At 39.4% G+C, this 12,301-nt stretch overlaps 1 protein-coding gene across 3 annotated transcripts in view; it reads right to left on the bottom strand.

Annotated features, from left to right (window-relative positions):
- C7H10orf90 (chromosome 7 C10orf90 homolog) overlaps positions 1–12,301 on the bottom strand; it is a 176,383-nt gene that overhangs the window by 51,244 nt on the left and 112,838 nt on the right. For all 3 annotated transcript variants that reach the window (XR_007357474.2, XM_048856243.2, XM_048856242.2), the window contains exon 2: positions 1,726–1,820. Coding sequence is in view for 1 of the 3 variants with exons in the window: in XM_048856242.2 (XP_048712199.2) it covers positions 1,726–1,820 (95 nt within the window). In the remaining 2 variants the exon portion in view is untranslated. The remainder of the gene's footprint in view (positions 1–1,725; positions 1,821–12,301) is intronic.

The raw sequence follows: 12,301 nt of genomic DNA, 5'->3' as shown, positions 1-12,301 counted from the left end.
CAAAGCTTTGGAATTTGTTAGGTAGATGAGGAGAATATGAATATAAAGGGGATGATGAAAGATGGAAGAATGTTTTATTTTTTTAGAAGGACTGTGTGTTTGCATGAGTTTAGGTGGTATTCAATACTCTATTCTTATACCACACCTGTCACAATGGTATTTGAGCACCCAAGACTTCAATGATAAAACAATCATTTTATATAAATATTGACTAATTTGGACAGCAACCACTGTAAAATATAGCCTGAGAGGGAGAAAATATTCTCCTGAGGTTTAATATTTTTCTTGAAGGCTGACAGCAATCTATTCCATCCAAGTGAACTATGTTCACTTCAGAAATTTGTTTATTTCTCTTGTTTCTGGCCCTGGAGTCAAGTTGTACTTGCTTTGCTATTTCTGTTGAAATTTTCCCTGTGTCATCTCAGACCCTCCACACTTCTAAACTCTTTCTCTCCTGTCTCTCTCCCTCCACACTTCTAAACTCCTTCTCTTGACATTATTATTTATTTCTACGACAGTAGCACCAGCTCCAGAGCCTCATACCAGAGCACTGAAATCTCAGGTGATCACAGGGCCTCCTGCTGTTAGTGTTCTGAGATGGGAGGCTCAGAGTGATAAGTCTGAGGTCCATGGGGTATCTCCTGTGGAGGAATCCATGTTGAAGACCATCACACTCTGTGCAAACTACTCCCCTGTTTACTCTGGTATTGCCATAACAGGAAAATAGCACAGAATACTGTCTTTTAAATAATCCTCAGATTAAGGTTTCAGGAAAGTAGATTTTTGGGACTTAAACAGCAGATCAAATCCAGAGAAATTTTCCCTGTCTTCTAAACTAACTGTTTGTGACTCTGACAATTCAATATCTTCCCAGCTCCAGGGAATGTGTTTTTTCCCTTCCCTAATTTTTTTCCATGGCTTGAATAATATTTTCTTCATATTGTATTGTACTACATTTACCTCAACCTGCATCTTTAAGACCTTTGCATGGCTTCCAATCTTCTCAATCTCCCTTCGATTTTTACAGATCAATAAGGATAAATGTTCTTTGAAATGCATTATTTTGTATATCTCTCATGTGCTCCAGCAATTAACATGAAAATTACTTAATTTCTTTTGTTAAGTACAAAACTGATGGAAATCGCACATAATGGTCCAAATGCAAGTCAGAAATGCTTCTGATTAGTTTCAGCTCATGTAACAGTATTTTGAATGAGTAAATTATAAAAATAAATAGCAAATAATGTCTCCTCCCAATGTTCTGAAATGGTAATGAGTCTCTCTGAGCTGGCCCTACATTCTTTTGGGAGTTTCCAAGCTTCATAGTCTTAATGCAAAAGGAAAGAGAATTCTGGTGAATTGCAAATCCATGGCTTTATTTTCAGGGGATCAGAGGATGGGAGTATCCCACACATTGCTTAGCTCACTTGTATCGTTGGTTGAGCCTGCCTGGGATATTTCTCAAAAACTTACTTTTCTCCAAAATATGCCTTTTATTTTTCTTCAGCAAGAATATAGATAAAAAGATGAATTACATCTACTGCAAACAGAATCATGACCACTTAGCCATCACTTTATTTGGTGTTTCTGTTGCCTAAGTTGAGTGTGACTAAAAAAAAACAACTGTAAACACACTATATGGAGACAGGGTGATCATTTTTTAAACCTGAATGAATTCTGCTGACTACTATGAAAGCTCAATGGTGGGATTTTTTTTGTTTTTACCTTAGTGGAGTCCGAATCTCTCTCTGCAGCATTGTCGTGCTGATGGCTTTTGAATTCTTTTGGATCGTTAGCACCACACTGTTTTTCTCTGATTCCTGGGGGGAGGAAAGAAGGTAGAAACGTTACTGTCAACTACATGATGGTAGAGCTAAAATGGGGTATAAAACCGAGTATAAATATAAGGCAAAAGGGTATTACTAACTGATTCTGAATGGTCTGGGATCCACTTATCTGAGAGATCACATTTCCCTGTTTCCAGTGGTTGCACTTTAAACCACACTGTGAGGCTGCTCCCAGGATTGGTTCCAGGACAGTCTCACACTGTACTGAGGCCTGATCAAAAGTCCATGGAAGACAATGGAAGGTTTCCCATTGTTTTGGAGTACAGGCCTTCACAAATTGACTGTCTTTTGCAGCCTACAGAGTCTGAGACTAGTGTCTGATACAAGACATTATGGACCTTGTTTTTATTTCAACTAAGAACATTATAAACTACCCTGGCAGTGCAAAGGGGCCTTAAACTGGTCATAAATCACATTAGTAAATATCAGTATATTTATCTGGTCTAACTTTTGTTTATTTTGTTTGGTTGTTGGTTTGAGGGGTTTTTTAGTTTTCTGGGTAGCATGGTGTCTGGGATTGCTGTAACTGGGCATTCTTTAACACCACACCTTGTGATTCATTTTACATAAATTACGTTTCTTTGCTTCTCAGTGCTCATTTGAAAATGTAATCTGTAAAGTAATAAAATAAGTATTTAAATGGCATAAAATTCCTTCACTCCTCTGCCCAACCAACTCTACAGTAAAAATTTGTCGGAACATAGACTTTAGTTTTCGCAACACACTGCACAAGGCTGCAGTTTTTACTACATGTAATTTCATTTTACATACATTGTTGTATTAGCAGAGGAATAGAAGTCAGATCCTCTTACTGTAGAAACTGCTTATTAAACCTCATCTGCAATAGCAGGTTTGATTCCTTCCCACTGGTGCAGAGTTCAGGGGTGGGGGTACTGTTTGACTCCATCTGCTTCAGTGAGACCTGCTCTTCTGAGAGTTCCATTGTGGAAAGGCAGCTGCAAGTTGCAGCTGGGGCTCTAGGCCCTAGGAGGCCTGCTAGCAGAGGGATTCAGTGATAAAGAATATCTCTTGGAGTGCCCCTAGTTCACTTTGAGAGCAGTGCTGACTGGCTGCAGACCTCTTCGCACTGCTTCTTATGGGCACAGTTTCCACCACGGGGGCTCGGCTGACATCACTCTGTGGTGGATCAATCTCACTATGTACAGAACTAGTCACCATATTAAAAGAAGTCTGTTGTTGCCATGGAAAGTGCACAGTCATGGAGCCACAGAGAAGATACCAAGGCTGAAGAATCCAGCAATGAGGAGGGGGATGAAGGGAGTCAGGAAGGAGTGGGTTTGATGGGAGCCAACGGAAGTTCTTGCAAAGGTGAAAGACAGAGGTCATGGAGTCATGTTTTACACCAGTAAAAGCTCCAAGAAGTAGGGTATAAATAGGCAGAGAACTGAGGATTGATGTTTGGAATAAGATTCTTTCAGAATTACTTAGCAACACAGGATTCCTGGTGACAAATTAACCCTTCTCAGGTGCCACATAAATAGTAATAACGGCTTCATTCCACCACTAATGAATGCTCTGGAGCTGCCACTTCCTTGGTGTAAAACACCCAGAGCTGCTGGCGCGGAAGTGACTAGGAGGGGTCCTCAGCTTTGAAACTCCCCTTTGTCTGAAAGAGGCCAAACAAATCTGCTGACCTGCAGAGGAAGCTGCAAAACCTACAGATGTCCACAACTGTTTGGGAAAGGGGTAGTACAATGTGGGTTGGTGTTTATAGGGAGAAAGGGGTGCTTCCAGTGATAAATTAAATGTGGATATTTCAATGAAGAGAGACTGTTGCATGTGTTCATTTACTTGTATTATTTGTCAAATGTGACTCTCCTCTGTGCTTTTTAAATATTAATTTTAATAAATAAATGTGGGATAAGTGGCCAAGGTAGGTCATGAAAGCAAAATGTAAGAATTAGTTCAGGAGAAAATCAGAGGTTTGCCAAATGCAATGGTAGTAACTGAAAAGTCATTAACCTACAGTTTTCAGTTGTTTCCTATTATAAGTAAAGTGGGAAAACTGCAGTTCTCTCAGATAGCTCTGTGAGGCAACTGTGGGTAAATACTGACTTTTTAATGCTAATCACAGCGTATAAGGAAAGCTGGAAGGCTGGATAAAGATAAACCAAAACTGAGCAAGCATGCTGTACCAGATGTTTTTTTTCCCCTGTGTTTCTCTCAGATGACTTGTATTCAAAGTCCAAGAGAAAGAAGAAACACTACAAGGTCAAACAAGGATAAGATGTCAAAGTCTACAGAGAAATATGTAAGATGTAAATTACTGCTTTCAAGGTAACCTCTCCTAGCGTATGTTTTCACAGCAAAAAAACATGTGTCCTCAACTTAACTTAGCTAATTCAAGTCCAGCCCTAGGCTCACTTGCAGGCTTTAACTTGAGCTGCTAACCCAAGTTCCCATGTCTTCCCTGATATTTTAACTTGAGTCAGCTAACCTGAATTAAATACACCCCTTTTTTTCCACAGTGAAAACATATCCATAGACAGCTGTGGCTACAGTCCACAGATTCAACCTCTTCACTCCACACAGATCTCCTTGGTGTAAGTTTGTTCAGCCATTTTGTAGTCGGAGAAAGTTAGAAGAGAAGTGGGAAGTGAATGTTTCTCCTGTCTGCTAAAACATTCAGTTTGTTTTTTTGCATAGTATCCTGGGTAATGACAGTCATATGCTACCATGGAAATCCCAGTGTTGGCAGATATTTTTGGCAAACAATTTAACAATTGCTGTAATGGATTAATAAAAGTAGTGAATAAACCTCCACCAACTTCCCTGCTATTATTCAAATACCTATTCTTGGAAGCCTCACGTTTGTTAATTCATGTGAACAGTAAAAACACCAATACTGACCTTATGAAAAGAGCTTGAAGCTCCTCATTTAAAATGAGGACACTGCATGAAATAATAGCAGCTTAGATTAGAAGTAAATGTCAGGCTCAGAGCACCCATACAGGTTCTTGTTGCTGACAAAGTGCTTTGTGCTATAACAATTATCTTTCAACAAAATATAAAGTTCAATATTTCCCTGACACACAGCTATGGGAGTCATGGCATTTCAAGTACTTCCTATCAGTGTGGGGAGAAAAGAAAGCTTGTTCCTGCCTGATATGAAGTCCTGAGGAGTTCTGTTTTATCCTATTCCATTTGTAACCCATTTTCACAGACCCTGTCTTTAAGGCTGAGGAAGACTTTTCTGGTCCCTCAGTACTTCCAACAGTATCCTCAGGCTCTGTAGATGGCTGCATGCTGAATGTACAGTCCAGTTCGTGAAAATGGGGGAGGCAGCTGTTGGCATCCTATCCCTTGCTATCTAAATTGCACCTTTAGCCCTTTTATTTTCTCACAGCCCTGTTTGTGGGCCAAATGATACACTCCTTGGTATCTGGACACCAGAGCACACACAGCCTGTGGTGTTCATAATTACAGAGTGGAGCTGGAACTGAATCTTCAACTCACAAATGCCTGGATATCTGCCTTGGGCCAACTGGCAGCACACTCAGGTGATGTCTGAAACTGGCTTGTTAAAACACAGAGATTACAAAGATGGGTATGCTGGTGAGAAACAGTATGTTATGAACCTAAGGTGTACACAGCACAATTTGTATAGGAAGGGACTCTGTAGAAAGCTTGATAGAAACTCAACCAGACAGGCCACCGTTGCAACTATGCCACCAGAACTTCTGGTCTTGGCTCGCACTACACTTGTGTAAATGGGCATGCTGCAGAATGACATGGTGTCATAAATATAAAGGGAAGGGTAACCACCTTTCTGTATACAGTGCATAAAATCCCTCCTGGCCAGAGGCAAAATCCTTTCACCTGTAAAGGGTTAAGAAGCTAAGGTAACCCTTCTGGCACCTGACCCAAAATGGTTAATGAGAAGACAAGATTCTTTCAAATCTGGATGGGGGGTGGGGGACAAAGGGTTTGGTCTGTCTGTGTGACGCTTTTGCCAGGAACAGATCAGGAATGCAGCCTTACAACTCCTGTAAAGTTAGTAAGTAATCTAGCTAGAAAATGCGTTAGATTTTCTTTTGTTTAATGGCTGGTAAAATAAGCTGTGCTGGATGGAATGTATATTCCTGTTTTTGTGTCTTTTGTAACTGAAGGTTTTGCCTAGACGGATTCTCTATATTTTGAATCTGATTATCCTGTAAGGTATTTACCATCCTGATTTTACAGAGGTGATTCTTTTACCTTTTCTTTAATTAAAATTCTTCTTTTAGGAACTTGATTGATTTTTCATTGTTCTTAGGATCCAAGGGTTTGGGTCTGTGTTCACCTGTACAAATTGGTGAGGATTCTTATCAAGCCTTTCCCAGGAAAAGGGGTGTAGGGCTTGGGGGGATATTTTGGGGGAAGACGTCTCCAAGTGGGCTCTTTCCCTGTTCTTTGTTTAAAACGCTTGGTGGTGGCAGCATACAGTTCAAGGACAAGGCAAAGTTTGTACCTTGGGGAAGTTTTTAACCTAAGCTGGTAAGAATAAGCTTAGGGGGTCTTTCATGCAGGTCCCCACATCTGTACCCTAGAATTCAGAGTGGAGAAGGAACCTTGACACATGGTATACCTCGCTCAGAGCAAGTGCAGTCAAAGCAGTGGGGTGAATGCCTGTCATTGGAAGAAATTGTGTGTGGGGGCACCAAAAGGCATTTAGCACCCTATTTTTAGTAGTGCAAGTTGCACACTTTCATTCAGGTGACAACATTAATCTCTTTTGACAACTTTCAAACTTACTTCCCCACTACCCTCTGATCTCTTCCTCTCTCTTCAAACTCCCATCCATGCTATCACTCTGTGGGCACCTCTTCATGTCATGACACAGTGTTGCATGGGTTCTTCCTCTCTAGCTCCCCACTGTAGGTAGTTTGCCTTTACGTGCCACTCAGCCCTCCGGCTGACAAGCGATTAGTTAACAAAATGTTCAATGTAGTCCAAAGTCCCAGAGAATCAACCGGTCTTCTGAGCTTAATCCCCTCCTGGGATTAATCCACTGTATTTTCCTGCCTCTGGTACTGAGCACTGTGCTGCCCAGTCAAAGTATTTCTGAGGCCTCTAGCCTCCCACAGTCTTTGGCATTTCAGCTCTTCACAGAGGGAGCAAGTGAACAAGCAAGCAAGCAACCCTGCCTGCTCCCTGTGGCTCCTTCCCTCTTTACTGAACTCTCAGCCTATTTATAAGTCCCAGGGGTCTGCTGAGTTTTCACCTGATCCTTTCAGTCCCACCTTGTCTGGCTGACAAGTAACTACGTAATGACCACTGTGGTGAAGTGAATTTGTCTAACTGGGCCTTTAGCTCTTTCTTGCTTGTTCAGCCTATCCCATATACTTTATGCCCTGACTTGACCTGTGTTGCCTTCATCTGACCTCCATCTTTAAGTCTCTCCTCAGAACAAACTTCTCAGAGTCCTTCAACTGTAGTTCTCTCTTAAATAAGAGTTTAGTAGAGAAATGTTGGAACACACACAAGTTGGAACTAACAAGAAAGCTGATAAACATCTCCACTCAATCATCTACTTTTTGTTGATCCTCGAGCCTTATCCTATATCTCCAAATTGTCTGTTTAAAAGTAAGTATTCAAGGACAGGGACTTTTTTTTGGCTGTCTGTAAAATACTTAGCACTATACAAATAATTTCTAGCACTATATAAATAATATTAGAAAGAGAAAATTCACCTTCATTGATCATATTTAACTAAAGATTTAGAAACCATACAAGGTCTTTTATCAGCTGATAAATGTTATGTTCAAGTAGCACAAAACCGACAGTTTAAGATCCAAAAATATCTCAGAGGCAAGTCAGGCTCCCAGCATTCCACTTCTGTGGCTAAAGAGTTTCACAAAGTTCTAAATTGTACCCAAGTCACTGGAATGTTTATACTGTTTGTTACTAGGACAGTTATATTAGGATTCCATCTTCAAAACTTTTGTGGTAATTAACAGAAGTTGTTTTGATTTGACATTGATGTTTGAAGATGCTTGTAACTTATACATTAAAAACCAAAATGAGCTCAGGTATAATTTAAAACTTTTGTTTAAGGCATTTTATCTATAGATAAGAGAGCCATGCAACTCTCCCATCCCAAGCTATATGCATATATTTATATATAGCATCATTCAAAGACATGTAAGGAGTTTTATTTATACTGTTTAAAACAGTTTGGGTTTTTGTTGTTTTTCTTAATACTATTTAACTCAAAAACCTGAAAAATACTTGGGGGAAAAGATGCAATCATCAAAGATTCAGTACCCCAGCCTCCACAATGAAAGGCTAAGAAAGCTCCCAGTGCACATCTCAGATCTGCAGTGAGTCATCCAGCAAAACCAGGGAAGACCAGGGAAGACCAGATTTGACATTCCTGATATTTCTAAGCCCTGTTCTATGCTGAAAATTGTGAAGTTCTGCCAGCATAGCTATGTCAGTTAAGAATGTGAAACAAGTCAGTAACTAACCAACATTGCTGTGCCAGCAAAAGCCCTAGCATAAAGGCTGTTATACTGGCAAAAAGTTCTTTAGCGAGTACAGCTTATTTTATATGTTGAACTGGTATAAGCTATACCAGCCATCACCTGCAGGGGTCAAGAAGGGATTCCCTTCCTCCTCCTAGCTCAGCAAATCCCTTCTAATGTAGAAAAAGGCCGAAGGTAAAAGCCAAACTTACTCAGCACTTTTCAGGTTTCTTTATATTTCATTAAGAAGCAAATAAAATTGCATTTTTCTTCAATTGCAGGACATCTTTATTAACACAAAAATGTACAACCAAGCTGAGGTCAACATTTAAAATGGGAATAGAGGTAGGCAAATGGTGAATATTTTTGAAAATCCCATCCTGCATATATAAACCCTGTATTCCCCACCTGGGGTTTACCCCAAGCAACTACATTGAGTTGAAAACCACCTGTGCCGTATCTCCACTAAACAAAAAAAACACACCTATTTTTTACAGTTAGTCATAGTGTTAATGAGCATTAAGAGAGCTTTTCAATTGAATTAACAGGGCCAGAGAGAGAGAGAAGGCATCAGCACTGCTATTGTATCTCTTTCAGCATCTCTACACAGAGCAACAGACAAGTTTGTAATGTGGGTCAGAGTGAAGTATTGGTTTAACTGGGGAATATAATAACAGCCATCTCCTTCCTTTGATTCCTTTTTGCAAACTGATCCACTCTTTGCCGAGAAAAGAAATTAAAAATCAAAACCAAAACCCAACCACCCCAAAATGAAGTGCTTCAAGTCTGTGCTAAAGAAGTATCAACACTTTAATACAGCTTCATTGGGGAAGTTTTTCAAAACAGAGTAAACAAAACAAGCTGAAGTCAGTCCTCTCCACAAGAGGATTCATTGTGTAAACAACGTAGAAAATTATTTTCTTAAGATGTCAGGATAAATTTACTTTTATTACAAGGAGCATCATGAGATTTGTTAACTGAATTATCTTTCACTGCTTGCACATCTTGAAGCAGTAGTTGACTGCCTGCAGAGATGATTACAGGATCTGCCATGAAACGGACGAATGAGTTCTGGTCTGCTACCAGAAAGCCAAAAGTCGTAAATCTCTCATTATATGTGCTATTAGAAGCAAGGCTCTCATCAGGGGGCTAGCAAGAGTGCCATTGGCATAGGACCTATATTGTGAAGTCTGCTTTCATTCTACATTGCTATTATTTTGTATCCCTACTTAACAAAATAAAGTGCCCTCTTTATGGAATTACCTGCAGCTTATCAGCCATCCAGAGTTATTTTAACAAGGTAGTCCCTTTTTAAAAAATTTCTATTTGTGTAGGGAAGAACCCAAGCATGTGCTTCACTTTGCAGTACTGGGATATGCTAACAGATCTTCTCAGCTCCCTCAAGTAGTGACGAACTCTCCTCACCTGCTGAGCCCATCTACTCTCTGAGTATAATGCAGGACAATGATTCCAACCGAGGGATGCAAAGAAGATATTACAGCAAGATTTTAAATAGTATGGAAAAGATGTCTTTAGCTCTTATAACATTGTCCATCACAGCTCCCTCAGGCCGCTTTTCTGACATGCTTAATTTACAATCATGAAAGCTAGATAGGCATGCAGCAGAGGCTTGCTTAGGTCTAAAAGATAAAATACCTGAGACACATGCAGAGGTGGGAGGTTCAGTCTGGATAGTGTTATATAGTCAGTTCATTTGGCATTGTTATTTTTCCTCAGTGCTTGAATTGTAGGGCTCGGATAAAAGGTGATTATGTCACACACATCCAGTTCTGACTGCGGCTGTCAGAGAGCTGAGATAAAGTGGGAGCGCTTCACAACTACACTCTTACTTTTTTCTTCAGTTCAAGTTCCACCCATTGTCATCCATATACCCCCTTCCTTCCATCAGTTGAGCTGTACCCAGCCTACAGCAACAGTGAGGGGAACCAGAAGAATGGAGCATGCTAATCTCCACCCTTCTGAATGAAACATCCTACCCACCACAGTCTCTTCTGAGCCAAGGGGCTTAAAGCCACTCCGCTTTTCCCACTCAGTAACTCACAGACCTAAGTAACATGCAACTGATGTGTCTGGTCTTGGAAATCTATTTTTCCAATTCCACTGCAACAGGTTAAGAAACACAGATGATTGCCAAGATTAAAACAAAATGCAATCATATAAAAATAAAACAGAACATAAGCGGATTTTGTGCTTATCTCTAGTTTCAACAAAAGATAGCTGGTAATTGGTTTTTTTTTATCACTGAAACTTTAAATTTAAAAGTGGTAGTGAGTGTAGAAAAGCTTGATATTATGGCTTAAATATTAAGGCCCCAGCTCTTTAATTTTCTATTCTTTTAGAAAATACTAGTAGTTAAATAACCCCTGTAGAATTTAACTTAAAAAAAAATCACAAGCAGCAGAGGAAATCACAAAGAATGACATCTGAGTTACCAAAGAATTATATTTCATTTTGGAGCTGTTACCAGAATTAAAATGAGTAAAAGTTCTCAATTGTTAGCAGTTCTACCTGTTACCTCTATCTAAGCAGGGTAGTTCATACCAGGCAATGACTCTGTAGCATTTTCAAGAAGCAAGAAGCTAGTTGCCTAGCAACAAACCAAAATCTCATGCAAACCTAAAACCTCAGACCCCAAATTGACACGTTCAACAGCAAAATAAGCAGCAAAGAAAATGAGATTATACTTTTTATCTCCTAAAGGACTTTCCTATTCTGCAATGTGACATCTTCTCATGAGCATTAAAACATATGGATTTGAGGCCAATACTGCCAACATTTACATATGCAAGTAACTTGACTCACAACTGGCCAGAAGTCATTCCCATGCATAAGTATTTTCATGACTGGTCTTTTAAAGAGTGACTGTTGGGTTAAACATCACGGGCTACATTCTCTGCTGGCATCAGTGCACTGAAACCAGTAGAGTTATGCTAGCAGAGAATTTGTCACTGTGTATTTTAAAAAAAGATGATTTTTTCCTCCTTATTACCGATGCACTATTCAAACTGAAAGAATTTTACAAATCTAATTTACCATTTACACTGTGCTTTCTCCGTTGGCTTTTTGCATTTCTTTCTGCCTGGGTACATTTTTTCTTGTCAGCTTATTCTTCATCCTTTATGTTCTCATGTAATAATATTTTCATGCTAAGGCTGAAAACACTGCAATGCATACTTTTAAAAATATCTGTATCTATTAGGACATTAAAAATCATGGTAATATTTGTATTGATGTTACAAATGTCAAATTTTGTCTTGTACAATTTTAAGGGAGGATTTTCAAAACACAAAAGTGAGTTAGGTGCTTAAGTTTGACTCAATAGCATCTCTCTAGTAGTTTGCCCTCACTGTTGTTTTACCTTTGTTTTGATTAATTATGCTGAATTAGGGTGACCAGCTGTTCTTTTTAGGGGGGACTTTTTCTTATATAGGCGCCTATTACCCCCCACCCCCATCCCGTTTTTTCACAGTTGCTATCTTGTCACCCTATGCTGAATACATGTCACATGTACAATCACTTATTAAGTGACTACTGTAGTGGTCACTCTTAAAAACTTGTCAGCTATTCTTTACAATGCATTGGAGAATGAATTTTTTTTTACCTCAGGTTGCATTATTTTAAGTATTTCCTATAGCAACTAGTGCACAGTTTAGATAATGTTAATCCTGTAAGTGCTAAGGTAACCATATATATTCGTCTAAGAAAGCAAAAACAGAACGTTTTTAAGGGTGGCCATTGTACAGTTAGCCCACTGGTTCCTATTTTAAGTACATGTATTAATCAAAGCTTGGAAGTTTCACTGATTCTCTCTACGGAGAATTATGGACTAAGCACCCACAGAGCCTAAGTGTATCACAATCTGAAAAGTGATTTGTATTCTGTCAATCCCAACTTCCACTCAAAGTCAAATTCTGGTCCCATTCAATTCAATGACAGTTTTCCACTGGCTTCAATGGGACCAGAATT

The sequence above is a fragment of the Caretta caretta genome, chromosome 7 (assembly GCF_965140235.1).
Source record: "Caretta caretta isolate rCarCar2 chromosome 7, rCarCar1.hap1, whole genome shotgun sequence".
NCBI classification, from domain to species: domain Eukaryota; kingdom Metazoa; phylum Chordata; order Testudines; family Cheloniidae; genus Caretta; species Caretta caretta.
Note: the sequence above shows the minus strand (reverse complement) of the source record. Positions and strands in the feature narration are given on the sequence as shown.